The sequence below is a fragment of the Schistocerca gregaria genome, chromosome 3, assembly GCF_023897955.1.
Source record: "Schistocerca gregaria isolate iqSchGreg1 chromosome 3, iqSchGreg1.2, whole genome shotgun sequence".
In the NCBI taxonomy this organism is placed as follows: domain Eukaryota; kingdom Metazoa; phylum Arthropoda; class Insecta; order Orthoptera; family Acrididae; genus Schistocerca; species Schistocerca gregaria.
Genome location: NC_064922.1, coordinates 203,827,494 through 203,845,235, shown reverse-complemented (window position 1 = coordinate 203,845,235; position 17,742 = coordinate 203,827,494). Strand labels below are relative to the sequence as shown.

Genomic DNA, 17,742 nt, shown 5'->3' with positions numbered 1-17,742 from the left:
AAACAGAACATATATAAAAGCTAGAAAACACAGCGCCTCTGGAGGCTGGGTGCGGAACTACACAAACATAATGTACAGTAATTACGACCGCACAGCACTGCACTGACACCGGCGAGCTTGAATTAGCATGCGGCAGCATCGCTACACCAGTCTTACTGCCTCCAAAACATCCCCAGACCATGAGAGAACCCCTTCCATAGTTTAATGTTGTAGATACACATTGGTGTAACATTCATTCGCCTGACAAACAGTGAACAAACTTGTGTCCTTTGCGCCAGAGACCTCAAATTAGGATTTATCATTGAAAAGTACCTTTTCTCAGCCTCCACACACCAGTTAAGGTTCACTGCCTGAAGATGTCTTTTCGCATTACTTACAATCACCGGTTTTTCCCTAATATTTTTGAGTTCCGCTGCTAAAACAGATGCTGTTTAGAAGCAATCATGTTTACTTGTGACTATTATATATTTGTGACTTTTGGCCTACCCTTTCAAGGTTGTTCCATATTCTGGCTAGTATCTGCATGCCTCTGCAAGGTATAATGCACATATCCCAAGAAAATAAGTTCGTCATGTGCTATTTGTAACATAGTAAGACTGGCTGCACGTAAAGACATAATTTCATAACATCTTTCTGTTGAAAGCTGCTTTCTTTGTCCCATTATTGATGTTTGCACTGAGCACTCACTAAAATTCACTCTTTGATATATTGTGCCCCTTCCTTACCTGTAACTGTGTTTACATATTTGTTGATGTCCTATGAACGCCATATAGTGATGATAGATTACCACAACTCAAAACTAGCAGCATGCAATGTTTGTAACTTGAACAGCATAACAACGGAAAATTATGTTTTGAATGATTTCATTTTTAAAAATGTGGAACACTACTCTTCAATGCCACATTGAGCATGAAACTGGGGAAACAATATAGCTAATTCATATTTGAATGTGATAACTAGCTATTTTTTATCTTACTTTCAGGGCATTTGAAAACTTTTGAGTATAGTGTATACCTGGCTAAACACAATTCAGTTGTCATTCTTCTATGCTTTCTGGTTTATCAAGTTCTCTCTGCACTCTAGTGTTCAACTTGCTAGTGCTTAGTACCACCCTTACTTCTCCATTGTTCTTGCCTACAACTACTAAGGGATTGTTACATTCACTATAGCTCCTCTCAGTAATATCCCACTCTTCCATATGAGTCATCTTGTTTGCCATATACTCCTTTTTAGACAATGGTAGTGGGTAAGGTCTTATTTTTGGAGTATGATGTGTTATTTTCAATTTAGATTCAAAATTTGTCACTCTTCCAGCTTCATTGTTGACCAACATATTATATAACTCAGTTCTTTGGCTTTCACTTATACTTTAAATTCGATCTACTTTCTCCTTGAACAGTTACTTCTTTTCAACATCTGACTTTGTACAGTTTTCATACCTTCCTGAGAAATAAATAACACTACAGGTACCCGAGGTCATTAAAGTCCACATACATCCTAATTGATTACCATTTATTTGTAAATCATTTACTGAACACTGCTGATAATTCAACCTCATTACACAAAAATTTAATTGTAGATTTTTCAAAATAAATTTTTACCTTAAATTTATTCATTAAGACTAACCTTGAAATGACATTTGAACACCCATAAATCAGTTACAACCAAAAAATCATGCTTTAATTCAAATCATTTGTGTCAGTACTTTGCAATCATGTTGGTAAGGCTGTGTGTGTGTGTGTGTGTGTGTGTGTGTGTGTGTGTGTGTGTGTGTGTGTGTGTGTGTGTGTGTGTGTGCAGCTCTTGCACTGTGCATTGATGTTGGCAGTTTGTTGACACTGGTCATTGCCAATCAGGTGGTGGTACACAGTAGCCAATGAGAGCAGTTGAATCCAGTGATTTCTTTCAACGCACAATATGAATTGATTACGTTTGTTTTCAATATGGGGTGTGCAAGAATAACTTTAACTGACCTGGATTTTATGAATTTTAAGCATGGTTACTGATTTGTGTGTTTGCTTGAAGAATGGAAAGAAAATTCGATTTTGCAGTGATTGACTATTCCATCGGTTCGTGGTAGATTGTTTTATACATTATGAATGAAAATACAACACTTGTTTAATATTCTGCAAGATTTATTATTTATTTCACAAATCAGTTTTTGGCTGTCATACCATCATCAGGAACAAACATAAATATATGGTGCAGTGAAATTTTGTGGGATGAAAGATTTTAAACAAGTACATCTATGGAGTATCTCCAGAGATGAAAAATGTTAATGTCACATTCAGAAATAAAACAAAAAGAATTATTTCAGTGTACATGAAATGTAAGATTATATAACAAAGAAAATATGTGATATATTTGATCTTACTTAAAAAATCTTATATCACATCATGAAATTCCAAGTTGCAACACTATACATAGACTTCAAAATGCCATCTGTAACGGAAGTGTGTTCCGAGCAGAGATCTGACAGTGAATTTGTTTTGGTGGAAAACCAGGCAATCACAGCTATTCACAGGCACTTGCAGAATATCTACATAGACCTGGCACTGAAGAAAAGTATGATTAGTCTTTGGACGAGGCGTCTGTCATCATTGTAACAAGGTTGCACAAACCTGACTGATCTTCCGTGTGCTAGTGGGTTGCATGCAGCTGTGAATCCTGCAATGGTGGAAAGAGTGGACACACTCATTTGATGCGATCAACGAATCACAATCAAACAACTTTTTGTTCAAATGGACATCTCTACTGGAGTGCTGACACACTCATCAACCAGTTGGGGTACTCAAAGTTGTGTGCCCCCTGGGTTTCTCACCTCCCAACTAAAGACCCCCTTACTTCCATCTGTTTGGCGCAATAAAGGATGACCTCTGTGGGAAGCAGTATATGGATGGTAGGAAGGTTATTGATGCAGAAAGACATTGGCTCCAATGTCTTACCAGTAGAGTGGTTCCATGCAGGCATACAGGTCCTCCCAGTACAGTAACATAAGGCCACCTGATTGAACGAAAATTATGTTGAAAAATAGGATTTTGTGGCCAAAAAAGTGGGAAATAATATGGCGAATTGGAATCCTGAATAAAACCAAGCTTTTTTTTTTAAATAAAGAAGTCTATTTGTGAAAGCATCGGAAATTATGAACAAGCGTTATGATTAGCTACCAACAACTGACACATGATTCATCACACGAGTTCTTACCAGTATTGACATGCAATACAACAAATGTGGACACCATAAGCAAAACTTATACCAGTTGGTACTATTCACACATTTCAGCACATGCCTTTTTCTGGAATTGGAATTATTACATTCTTCTTGAAATTTAATCACATTTATGTGCATCCTATCTTGCACACGAGATAGAATACTTTTGTCATGGCTGTCTCTCCCAAGGATCTCAATAACTGTAAGGAAATGGTGTCTATTCCAGATACCTTGTTACAGTTTAGTCACCAATGTTCTATCAAATCATTCTTCCAGTATCATATGTTTCATCTCATCTTAATTTACAACCTCTTCCCTGTCTATAAAATTGTCTTCAAGTTTATTTCCGTTGTACATCCCTTCTATGTATTTCTTCCACTTTTGTCTTCATTGCTTAGTACTGGCTTGCCATCTCAGCTGCTTCTCTTTTCTGCGAAGGTCTCTAACTCTCCTATAGGTGGCAGCAATCTTCCTCCTAGTTATTCACACTTCTGTAGTCTTCATTTGTCTTCTATACATTTCTGCTTAGTCAGTTGGCACTTCGTCAGTTTCATTTTTTTAGACTTCTGTATTCCCTTTCATTTGCTGCATTTTTATTTTTTCTCCTTTCAAAAATTCAGTATTGCACGTGTTACCCAAGATTTCCTAATGGACCATATCTTTTTGCCACCTTACTATGGACAATTGGATTACATCCTTTCCAAATAACATATTTCCCATGCATGATGCACACGATCACTACCTATTTTACCTTCTGTGAGCATTCTTTTGCAGCACTGAATATCTCAGATGGACAGTTAAGGATTTTATTTTCTGTCTCAAATTGTGAAATACTCATATGTTTATAGTGATATAAAGTTACACACTCATACAGCACATGCCTGTCCTAAGTTGTGTTTGCTAAAATCGTATATGATTTCAATGATAACATGATTTTCTATCTTTGATTGACTGGTTTTGTCAGCTAATTATAGCACGAGAGTCAGAAAAATTTTCATCTTCCCTTCCATTACCATGTTATTTGGGGCTTTGGAGATAAATGCCACTTCCTCGATGCTAAGAAAGATGGAAAAGGTTTCTGTGAACCAACAGACAACAAAGTAACAACCTACAGTCAACACACATTAGTGCATTAGGAAATTATGCAATACAACCAATATTACAGCAGCACCATAATGAAAACAAATAACTTTTCATGGCAGCAAACTATTCCAAAATTCTGCACTGCAGTGCTGGGCAGCATTCCATTCACTGACAATGTGACTAACGGTCCCCAGTTGATGTTTGAAATTATTTATGCCAGGGTGGATCAAAAACTAAAGCCTGTTGTACAATTAAAAATTTAATAATGAACAGAATACTGTGGAATTAGTACACAGCATAGCTTGGATGTCCTCCACACAACATTACTGTTTAGCACTGTCACATACATTTATATTTACACGTCATCGTTGAACCCAGGCATCAAAATCAGTTTCAGAAAATTCACGAGTTTTTCTTCTAGACCATGAATTTAAAGTTGTTTTGACCTTATTCAAGTGACTGAATCTGTAACCATGTAGGTCATCTTTATACTACAAACAGATAAGGTCAAGTCAGACCATTTTTGCAATTGCTTGGATTGTGGAAGCACCCATTACTGCCACCTTAAGTTTCTCAAGTGTGGTTACGTAGATTTCACTGTTGATTGTAAACTTTTAATGTGTTTGCCTCCTCAAATCACTTCATCAGCATGTCCTCAATTGTCATCTATGACACATGTTTTGCCGGCTGATTGCTGCAAGGATTATCTTCAATGACCATTTCTCCATTACTCAATTTCTTCACCCAATGCCTCACATTTCTGGTGTCCATTACAGCATACTGATACAGTTTTTTTATGAATGAGGTTCAAATAGCTTTAAAACCATGGGTCAAGAAGCAAAACCCTAATTTTTTCCAAACTGCTTTGATGCCTTGGTTCAACAACAGAGCAAACATGTACAATTGTGGGATGACTTTGTTAAATGGTACTAGTATATACAAGACAGTTAAGGCTACAATCTGCAGTAATTTCACTGTTATTTGCTCATTATTAAATCTTTTTATGACACAGATGGCATTACTTTTGGACCTACCCCCATATTATTAAAAATACTGGTATTCACTTATTGCATTCTGTGCCATTAACAGGAAGTAGGAAGTTTATAACAAATTAAAAACTGGAATGTGACAATATTACTTTAAATCAAATGGCTAACAGGCTGATTCTGTCTCATTTCACAATTTCAAAATGAAAAGTGCTTTTCCAGTAGACCTAAAATTAACAAAAAGAAGGCGATTTCTTTCAAGATTATTTTATTTTCATTATTTTCTAGAGCTGATCCTCAAGAAATAGAAGTGTTTATATAACAACAGGAACCAGTTAACAGTAACATACGTGAATAGACAAACATAGGGGAAAAGAAAGTTCATTTTAAAACATTTTGGTGTGAATCGACTACGTATTAAGAGGAGAAGTATTCATATAACCTACTGGTTGGTCCAAATATTTTACGAAACTCATTCATTTCATAGTAGTAAAATAGTTTTACACTAACAGAGCTGTTTTTCAAGTTCACACACAAAGCCAGAGCCTGTATTCCGGATCAATTAAAAACAAGCTCTCCATTTAACAAAATTTAGTGGGTAGATGTGATGACATGCTTGTATGTTGGTCATTCACAATGAACAGTAAAGCTTATTTCATGTTTTAACATTTAGCTCCATAAAAGTACACATCAAAATTTTATAAGACTTGAATAATATAACTCCAAAAAAAGAGTATATTTTGAGGCCTCACATTTTTAAGTTAGTAAAGGTTGTTCTCTCTCTCTCTCTCTCTCTCTCTCTGTCTGTTGTTGTTGTTGTTGTTGTTGTTGTTGTGTGTGTGTGTGTGTGTGTGTGTGTGTGTGTGTGTGTGTGTGTGTGTGTGTGTGTGTGTACATTACTGTCATCCAAATGTTTTCTTTGATCTATTTGCTCTTTGCCTATTCTAGTTTCCCTTGGTTTGTTTGTACCCTTATAAAAATTAATTCAACTGATTGTTTCATTTCAGGGCATCTTTCTCTTATCCCTTCTTCAACTCCTAAAAATTGATTGCATTTAACGACACTGTTCATCCAGTTTTTTCCTCTCCATTTAGAACTGGGAAAAATCTTGGAACGAATAGTGTCTTCCTTATTAACAGTAAAATTTGTGTAACTGCAATATCAAGTTAATAATGTCTTCTTCCTTTCCTCATTTTTCAGTATTCAGTAAGTGTACTGTCTTTACTGTCTGCCTTCTGCACTAACATAAAACACAACAAAGCACAACAACTACAAATTAAATATTTATAGCATATTGCACTCTTCCCCAGAACTATTTAATTATGTTGAAATTTCTTTCTTAATTACAGCACTGAACATTTAATGTGAATTATAAACTGAATTCTCCCTTGACAATTTCTGCATATAAAAGTGCTCCAGCAGAGTGAGAACAGATTATTTTTGTTCTTAGTTATTTTCTTAACACTACAGCGTGATAAAGTGAAGTGTGTGTCTAACAAAGAGGCCAGAAACATGCCAAGACATGCTTTTGGACACTTCATCTTATCCACAACTGCACCTCAAGTAATTCCAGATGCATCTTCAATGCACACACAAATCTTTATCAGGCTACGTATTCAATATATATGATATTATGCATGATGAAGGAATATGAAAACTAATTAATGATGATATTTTTCCCAGAAAAAAATGCAGTTCGTCTTTTTCAGTCTATATTTAATTATGTCCATATAAAAAGTATAATACATTTAGGTCACTATCTACAATATACTGCAAAAATATATATATATATATATATATATATATATATATATATATATATATATATATATATATATATATATATATATATAAAATACTGTGATGATAAAATAATAGCTGCACAATTACATTTCAGTGCTTACAAAAATATTTAAAAGAAAAAAATAAATAAATTTCCAGATAAAATAAAAAGATCACACTCACTGAAAGTATACACCGTGTTCAAATTAACAACTATAGGAAAGAGTGAATACCAAAAGTTGAACTTCTGTGGTCAAACATCCCTCTGCAGAGATGTGGAGCGGTGACATATGTGAGAATAAATACATACCAGAAACACACAATTCATGGTGCAGGAAAGAAACCTAATGGCAACAATGGAATGTAATATGTGACATTCAAATTTCAAAGAAGTTAATAATACAGCTCAGCACAGAATACAGCGTCAAAGATAAATAACTATTAGTAAACAAAAATCTTGTGTTGTTTATCGTCTAGCACCCGTAATCATATTTCATGACTTATGTACACAAAGCCACTTGTTCCCTCAACCAAGTACTCATTTAGTCTTGCACAGTTGAGTCAATCAACATCTAATAATACATAAATTTGGAGGTGTCACAAGAAACTGGACCAGAAGTAAAGATAGATGAAGACGTAGAAGGAAATAGTTACAAACAGCAGAACACACGGGGGTTTGAGGGGGGTGGATGAGAAAGAGGGTGTGTGTGCGGAGGGGGGGGGGGGGGGGGGGGTAGAGCGAGAGAGAGTGAGAGAGAGAGAGAGAGAGAGAGAGAGAGAGAGAGAGGAGGGGGGGGATATTGAACAAGAATGTAACATTACAATTTGTTGTTGTTATGGTTAGATTTTATGTAGCATGGACTTTGTCCTCTTTCTGAATTATTAACTTATCTGGAATTTGGATTCCAGCTGTCTCATTCAATTTCTGTCCTGTACCTGTAGTATGATGTTTTACAGTTTTTGACCATACTGCTGCACACACCATATTCATAAATCTTGCTCATCTTTTTACAATTCATTTGTGCAAAACTTTTTTGTATTGGGATGATAAAGACTTCAGAACAATCAAGACTTGGTTCCACTTTTTCCTGTCAGTTTCAGTAACTTTCAAATTCAGCAAATACTTGTAGATTTTGTCTGCACTTGACTATTAAAAAACTGTAATCCAAATAAATATGAAAAAAAATAAAAAATCTTATAATACACCAAATACCACTCTTTGTATTGCTAAGTGTTATCCTGCAGATCGCATGTTTTGCAATGTTATTTCATCATAATAGCCTGATTGATTAAATTCTTGATGGCATAAAGAAAAAAAAAATACAGATAAAACAATTTCTTAAGCAAAATTTTCAGAAACAAATGAGTAAAAAGTGATGTGGTGATAAAGAGCATCAAAATGCAGACATGCTGTGTTACAGTCAGTACCAGATGAAAGAGCAACCTGAACAATTATGAAATAGGAACAAAGTTAAGATATCATGCTTTCATATTAGAAATAATTTGCTTTGGGCTCAGTAGTACACATAAAGGAATGACAAATTAAGGGAAACAGGTGTGGGTAAGACTTCCTGTGTAGTGGGTTATTGTTTGAGTAGAATAGTGTTTCATCTTTTGGCAAGTGAAAGCACTTTCCTGTCATTGCTGGAAATTACTGTGATAGATAACACTGGCCATTTGACATTCTCTATGTGGGATTCCCATACAGGCAGCATTTATTTCATATGGTGTAGCAGGAACATATGACAGAAAAAATAAATGACACCAATTTTATCATATGCCTCAGTAGTAAAAAATATGATTCAACCTAACTTTTATAAATGATCACAGTGAATATGTAGTCAGTAGTCAGAGCTTATTTACAAATTTTATCAGTGGCAAACACGTTAAAATTATAATGTGTAAAACTCTGGGGCACTTTCAAAAAAAACAACAATAGTATACTTTGGACAAAAGTTCTTTGGTAACTGTTTCACAAACATGGTGTCTTCGAAATAGCTGTTCTGAGTAGTCTAGATATGTAAGTATTTTGCCATTTATTCCTGAGCAAGAAATTAAGATTTTCATAATTCTTCTTAGAAACATGTACTACATCTACATTGTTCCAACAGAATTCATTAACAACTCTTCAGCATATACTCTTCTGATATATAAAGTTACATGCAACAACACTACATAATTTAATATATTGATGCATATTCTAACAAGGTGTTATCAGAAACATTGCAAAGTTTTCAAACATGCATAACAGTATTTATTCACTGGAATATCATGGAGTTCAAGGACGAACATTTACATGCAAGAGCTTCTTGTAATCATTATCAAGGGAAAATACATTTGATATTTTGTCTTGGGAGGCTGTGAATTTCAATTCTTAAAAAAAATCAGCAGTGAAAGAAATTCTCTTGAAAATAATAACTCTGCTAATGTTAGTATTTTCTCTTCAAGATAAAAGACAAGCACTAGAGAAGAAGAAACATGGCATATCAGAGAATAGTTGAGAAAAAACAGTTCCTACAGCTATCACTACTTAAACAGCTACATCTGCAAAACAGCACATCAGTGACATTTAAAACTGGTGGACAGCACAAATCAAACACACAAAAAGAAGGATCAGAATTTGGAGTTTTGTCTGTCAATGCTTGTTAAGTAGCTATTCAGGTTGTGTCCCACCAGACTGTCATACATGGAACCATTCAAATTTGGCCCATTTGATGGAGGAATATTGCAACAGTGCAGAGATATTAGTGCACTTAGGCAGACATTAGTATATGGGCCACTTGAAAGGATTCTGTTTGAGGGCCATACAGTCCAGAATTGGTATGTCAATCAGGCAAAAACACTATGAACATTGAGACAATCATCCCAGGTTGAAGATACCTGTTTGGTGAAACACCATGTCCTTAGCTTCTGTCGCCCGGCAGGAGTCATTGACCCTTCAAAGCCATTTTCAAGCAGGATGACTGCATGGGGAGAGATCAGGATTATATGGCGGGTGCTCAAGTGTCAGCCACTTGAATTAGCATAATGACCGAGGCCTACCTCCCAGATAGGCCAGCATCTTGTGTCAAATCGCAACCAGCACAGTACTTGGTGCAGCATTCCACAATGATGGTTTTGGACGGGCAGGCTGCCCCATAAGCATTCTTTATTTTCAAATGGTTGCCTACTGGTGTTTGTCCTTTGGCAGATAAGAAAAGAACAACATGATGTTGGTCCTATTTGGATGTATTTGGTAATAACGTTGCCATAATTCATGTTTCTGCATTTACCGTCGGAAACAAACAGATGCCAAACTAGTCCCTTGCCTACATGTCAGCACTAACATCCCTGCATTGGAGTTGCACTATGTTGCATATATGCTGCAGAAACACCCTCAAACAGAAACTTTTTGAGTGCCTAACAACTGTGCAAGTAATGATCACTAGCAGGTCAAAATTGCTATTAGGTCCATAACTGTTGAAAAATGTGACTCTACTAATTGGACTTCTACTGCTTGATGGAACAGTTGTAATTAAATTTGTCCAACACAACAAAAGGGGACAAGGACTTTGGGCTATGTATTGGTGTCTCCTTTCTTTATAGGCAGTGGACACATTGTTTCAGTCTAACTTATGACGATGACAATGACTGTAGAGAGAGAGGGGTGGGATAGATGATTATTATTATTACTATTATTATTATTATTATTATTATTTTGGGTTGTGGGGGCGCTCAACATCATGGTTATTAGCACTCGAACAAATTTCCAATCTTTTTCACTGTCCAGTCTCGCCATTTTCCCAAATGATGAGGACAACACAAACACCTAGACCCCAGGCAGAGAAAATCCCTAGTCTGACCAGGAATAGAAGCCAGAACCCTGTGATCCAGAGGAAGTAATGCTACACCTACCTCTATATGGATGTTCGAATACAATACATGTTCTAAAATCCTGCTGCATATGGACGTTAATGATACGGGCTTGTAATTTTGTGGATTACTCCTACTACCTTTCTTGAATATTGGCGTGACTTGTGCAACTTTCCAGTCTTTGGGTATGGATCTTTCGTTGAGCGAACAGTTGTATTCAGTTGTTAAGAATGGAGCTAATGCATCGGCATACTACAAAAGGAACCTAATTGGTATACAGTCTTGACCAGAAGACTTGCTTTTATTAACTGATTTAAGTTGCACCACTACTCTGAGGATGTGGGGCAGCTGTTCTCCATTCGAATTCTGGAGTAATTACTTTGTCTTCTTTTGAGAAGGAATTTTGGAAGGTTATGTTTAGCTAACTCTAATTTGGCAGCACTGTCTTTGATGATATCTTCATTGCTTTCGCACAGAGAAGGCATTGATTGTTTCTTGCTGCTAACATACTTCACATATGACCAGAATCTCTTTGGATTTTCTGCCAGGTTTCGAGACAAAGTTTCGTTCTGGAAACAGTTATAAGCATTTTGCATTGAAGTCCGCTAAAAATTTCGAGCTTCTGTAAAAGATCGCCAATCCTGGGGATTTTGCGTCTGTTTAAATTTGGCACGTTTGTTTTGTTGTCTCTGCAGCAGTGTTCAAACCAGTTTTGAGTACCAAGGAGGATCAGCTCTGTCGTTTGTTAATTTATTTGGTATAAATCTCTCAATTGCTGCTGATACTATTTCCTTAAATTTAAGCCTCATCTGGTCTACACTTATATTATTAATTTGGAATGAGTGGAGACTGTCTCTCAGGAATGCATCAAGTGAGTTTTTATCTGCTTTTTTGAATAGGTGTATTTTTCACTTATTTTTCGAGGCTTTGGGGATTACAATAGTCAATCTTGCAACGACAGCCCTGTGTTCACTAATCCCTGAATCGGTTTTGATGCTGGTTATTAACTCAGGATTATTTGTTGCTAAGAGGTCAAGTGTGTTTCCACAACCATTTACTATTCGCATGGGCTCATGAACTAACTGCTCAAGATGATTTTCAGAGAATGGGCTTAGCACAGTTTCAGATGATATTTTATGCATACCTCCGAAATTAAATATGTATTTTCTTCAACATATGAAAGGTAAATTAAAGTCACCACTAACTATTATAGTATGATTAGGGTATGTGTTTGAAATCAAACTCAAGTTTTCTTTGAACCTTTCAGCAACTGTATCATCTAAATTGGGAGGTCGGTAAAAGGATCCAATTACTATTTTATTCTGGTTGCCAACAATGACCTCTGTTCATACTAACTCACAGGAAGTATCTACTTCAATTTTGCAACAAGTTAAACTGATTCTGACAGCAACAAACATGTGTCCACCAACCGTGTTTACCTTATCCTTTCGGAACACCATTACACCACGAGTTGTGGAGAGAGGGGGGAAAGGGAACAGAATGTGGCACTGGCAAACCTAACCCAGATACAAGCAGAGGAAATTACATGTGGCACACACAGAAGTGGTGGGGTGGGTTATGAAGGCGGAAATAGAACAGTAAAGCATATCAGGGAGGAGGAAGATACCAACCTCCATGGCACCATGTCTTCTGTCTAGCCCTCTTCCCCTCCAGTATACTCTAGCTTGCTCCATCTGCGATGGTTTAAGCACAGACATGAAACGTGTTCAGCAAGGAGCCGCCACTTGGGTATGTAGGTTACTGATCCAAATTGTGTAAGAGTAAAAAAAAGTCACAAACTTTTTTAAAAGCCTTTCAGTCCCTCAAAGCTATGAAGTTCTTATCTAAGGACACTGTATAATGTGCTTCAATTAGGACCCCCTGGTTAGTCCACCACAAAAATCTCACTATCATGAATGAAGTGTTCCTTTTATTTGAGATATGTAGTACATATAAAAGTGCATAGCAATCTCACCTTTCTCTTTTTATGTCTTTCCGTTTCTGCTCCAGACAAACGTTTTCTTTTACCTCCTGCATCTGTTTCTTCCTGCCCACTCAGTACATCCCGATTTTTATTAGCTTCAGTTGTACTTGGAACTTCTCCAGCTACTTGAACAAGCATCTGTGTAGTCAAAAAATCCTGAAAAATGAAAAAGTTGTGGTCAATGTAAAGCCATATTTAACATAAAGTAAACACACAAAATATGTAAAGGAAAGCACAGACACAAAAGGGAAAATTGTGTAGAGAATATCAGAGAGGGGGTGTGCATCAATTGTGGAGGAGGAAGCCACAAAACATGAATTTAAATGAACACAAATCTTGACTATCTTGACTTGTTAATGTACAGAGTTCATACCAATCATGAACTGGTGCCTCAGAAGTTCAGATATCCAACACAGAAATTTTCTGCTCATTCATTTTATTTCTTGTGTAGCTACTCCAATGCATATCTGTAATATTTCATGGAGTTTCTAACTTATGAAATTAATGTGAAATAGGTTTTGGTAACTGATGATTATTTGATATAATATTTAAAGCAATGACAACAGAGTCTCTTTCACAACACTGGCACAACTGATTTCTGCATTAGTGAGTCACAGAAATGAAATCTATGATTATGCTTTCCACAAGAAGATCAGTACAATTGGAACAAAGACTCTTTCAGTGAAAAACTTCCATCTACACTTACCACTGAAAAAAAGAACAATTTATTGATATTCTTCAGACTCCACACCAAGAACAAAGTTCGTTTCCACATCAAGAAAGATTTTCAGAACTTGGTGAAGCAGGAACATCCTCAAGCATGTAACAAGACCCTACAACTTTTGATACTTTTTGCAACATCATAGTTACATAAGGTAGAGTTTTCAGCACTGGAAGTCATCAATACAAAATACAGACGGCAAATAAATGTGGAGAAAGATATGAGAGTTGCAATTTCCAACCTTGTGCCTCAATTTTAAGATCTGTAGAAGCAAGCCTGTCCTTCTATTGATTTTGTTATCAGACTAAGATGTAATAACATTAAATGCATTCAAAGTACAAGTGGGTGTGAATACACAGTGCACCAAACACTTTTGATGAAGGGCCTCTGCAGTCATTTGCCACTGTCAACACCACGATGTCAGCAACTATTACCGAAATGGGCACATGACCATTAGCACTGGAAGTCTGCGCAGTGGCAGTGTGTTTCATGGGCTGAGGAATCCTGATACTTCTTCATCACACCGATGGCAGGGCGCAAATCTGTCATCTGCCGGGGGCACAGCTCCCTGACGTCTGTATTGCAGGATGGAGACAGCTGATGGTGTCACCATTATGCTATGGGGAACATTCTGGTGAGCATCCACCAGTGCAGTGGAGCTTGTGCAAAGCATCATAACAGCCAAGGAGTATCAGACAGGTTGCAGACAATGCACACCCCTTCATGACGATCATGCTTCAAGATGGCAGTGGCATTTTTCAAGAAGATAATGCACCACGTCACAAGGCCAAGACGGTGACGGAGAGGTTCAGGGTACTCAGTGGCAAGTTCCAATTGATGTGCTGGTCCCCAAACTTTCCAGATATATACCTGATTGAACACATCTGGGATGCGACTGAATGTGACATCACAGCTCATTGCGCCCCCCCTCCCTGGAATTTGCGAAAATTAGGTGAATTGTGTATGCAGATGTGGTGCCAACAGCCTCCAGTGGCCCTCCAAGACCTCATTGCTTATATGCCACCACGCGTCACCACCATTATCTGTGCCATAGGTGTACATACCGACAATTAGGTAGGGGGTCATAATGTTCTGCCTGATCAGTGTATTTACCCCTCACTACAACTTGTTTGTCATATGTGAAAGGACCCGAAAACTCGAAATGTTTGGGAACCACTGCTACGTCTTGTGATAACAGAAGGTGAAGTATTTAACCCCAAATCTACACTAGTTCTAGCTGATTTGTCTGTAATATACCAACAGTCCCGTTTAATTCCTGGTAAATAATGCCTCAGCATCATGACCAAGTTGGTTTATAGAGTTGTCTGTTGCTCTCACATTACCAATTGCCATTCTACTCACTCTTAAGCCTTTATTTGTACTCTTTTTTTACAAGGCACATTGGTGGGGGGGCGGGAGAAAGTACGGAGCTGCCGGAATACATTATCCTTTACGAAATAGACAAACTTGTTATTCAACTGTAACTGATTAATATCCTAGTTTCTCATTAGGCAAGTACACTGATCAGCTAGAACTTTATGACCATCCACCTAATAGCTAGTATGTCCACCTTTGGCAGAGATAACACTGACGGTGTGGTCTTGGTAGGTCGCTGGAGGGAGTTGGCACCACATCCTCACGTGTGTGTGACACACACACACACACACACACACACTCACACACACACACACAAACACACACACATACACACACACAACCTAATTCCCATAAATTCCACAGAGAGGGGCAATGAGCTCTGACGCCACATTCAATCACGTCTCAGATGTGTTCAACTTGGTTCAGATCTGACAAATTGAGGGGGGAGCACATCATTTGGAACTCACCACTGTGTTCCCTGAACCATTCCATCACAGTTGTGGCCTTGTGACATGGCGCATTATCTTGGTGAAAAATGCCACTGTCATCAGGAAACATGATTGTCATGAAGGGAGGCACATGGCATGCAACCCAGGCTGTTATGATGCTTTGTACGAGCTCCACTGGACCCACAGATGCTCAGATCCTCACCCCAGAGCATAATGATGTGGTCGTCATTTGGTCTCTGTCCCACAATACAGGTGTCAAGGAGCTGTGTTCCTGGAAGATGACTGATTCGCACCCTGCCCTTGGCATTGCTGCATGGTGACTTCGTCGACCACTGCCGACATTTCGACAGGAGCACACCCTGCCATTCTCAAGGCACAAATGCAAGGAGGAAGCAATGTGCAAGGGAATTTAATACCTCGGTTTTATTGAAGTGTCGAAATCATAGTGTGGTTCCAATGTTTGCTAAGGTTGTGCATCATATTAATTCTCCTGTCACCCATCGCATCAAGCAACGTGCTGGTTTAGCTCTTGTTCGTGAAAGGATCCACTATACTCGCCGTCAATTAGATTTTGTTTCTAAGGAATTATTTCAGCTTCAATTAACGATGGCATCTAATGTTTCTGAATTTTTTGGGATTGGGTGGACAGTGCCTCTTGGTTGCAGTCTGACTAGGTATTTCAATCTGTAACTGATCATCATTCAGCAAACTTTGAACGTTTCCTTGGCTCAGTGTTTAATTCTCAACATTCTGTGATCAATCTCACAGAGAAAACGTTTTACGACGGAGCTTTGTCCGTCGTGGGGAAAGGTTTGAATTTCGTACCGACACCTAAGAGTTTGCCAGTCATTGATTTTATTAGTTCTATTGAACAGGCTGTTTATAAACTACCTTTCGAGGCTGCAGAAGAGGTTAGGAGGGAAGCTTGTCATGTGTTGACTGGGGCCCGTCCACCCAAGTGTAACATTACAGCAGCTGAGGCGGCTGCTTTATGTTCACTCAGAATGGATCCTGATATTGTTATTTTACCTGCAGACAACGGAAATGCCACGGTTTTGTTGAACAAGCACGATTACATTCAAAAGACGCAGTGTCTACTTTCTGATTCGGTGTATCGTAAAATCGGTGCTGACCCTACTAAGAATATTTAGAGGAAGACTAATAACCTTCTGAAGAAAAGTTCTTTGTCACAGGAGACTATCAAGAGTCTTAATTCTTACTGTGCTGCACCACCTAGCTTATATGGCCTCCCTAAGCTCCATAAGGAGGCTGTCCTGTTGAGGCCTATTGTTTCTAATATTGGTGTTCAGACATATTGTGTAGCTAAACATCTTGCTAGTTTGTTGAGCCCACTAGTAGGTTGGTGTGAACACCACATTAAGAACTCTGTAGATTTCTTACGTCGATTTCAGGGACTGCATTTGAATGACTCTGATATTTTAGTCAGTTTTGATGTGGTTTCTCTTTTCACTCGTGTTCCTCTTTCTGATTCATTGCAGCTAATTGAGGTTAAGTTTGGTGTCAAGTTAACAAATTTGTTTTGGCATGTGCTGACTTCCACTTACTTTTTATTGAATGGTCAGTACTACGAACAGACTAATGGAGTTGCAATGGGAAGCCCGTTGTCACCTATTGTGGCCCATTTGTTTATGGAGGACTTTGAGGAATGTACATTGGAATTAGCGACCTTGAAACCTACATGTTTTTTTCGGATATGTAGACAATACTTTTGTTGTTTGGCCTCATGGTAGTGATAATTTAAACCGGTTTTTGGAACACCTGAATTCAATCCACCCAAATATTCAGTTCACTATGGAGGTGGAAAATAATGGATGCCTTCCCTTCCTTGATGTGTTGGTCAGAAGGAAGACTGATGGTATGTTGGGACATTATGTTTATAGGAAGCCTGCTCACACTGACTTGTATCTGCGAGCAGATAGTTGTCACCATCCAGCTCAGCATGAAGGAGTACTTCGTACCTTGGTTCACAGGGTCCACGTTATCTCAGACCTAGAAAGTTTGGCAGCTGTGCTATCACATCTCGAAGTCACCTTTCGTCAGAATGGTTATAGTGAGAGGCAGATCAAATGTGCGTTGAGCTATCAGCCTTCTGTGAAATGGATGAGTGATGATAGCAACAAAGTGGCACCTAAGTCTACAGCCTTTTTGCCTTACACAGGAAGCATTTCCAACAGGATTGGCCACAGTTTGCAGAAATATGGTGTGAAATGTGTTTTTCGACCACCTTCTAAGATTAAGGCCCTGTTGGCATCCGTAAAAGCTGATTTTGGCTTGTGT

General features: G+C 37.9%; 2 protein-coding genes across 10 annotated transcripts in view; one reads left to right on the top strand and one right to left on the bottom strand.

Annotated features, from left to right (window-relative positions):
- LOC126356142 (bromodomain-containing protein 8) overlaps positions 1-17,742 on the bottom strand; it is a 482,606-nt gene that overhangs the window by 45,020 nt on the left and 419,844 nt on the right. For all 9 annotated transcript variants that reach the window (XM_050006870.1, XM_050006864.1, XM_050006865.1 and 6 more), the window contains one exon: positions 12,889-13,053. In XM_050006870.1, the coding sequence (XP_049862827.1) occupies positions 12,889-13,053 (165 nt within the window). The remainder of the gene's footprint in view (positions 1-12,888; positions 13,054-17,742) is intronic.
- The window catches only part of LOC126356145 (retinol dehydrogenase 14-like), a 262,668-nt gene that overhangs the window by 106,988 nt on the left and 137,938 nt on the right, over positions 1-17,742 (top strand). The gene's annotated exons all lie outside the window — the stretch shown is intronic.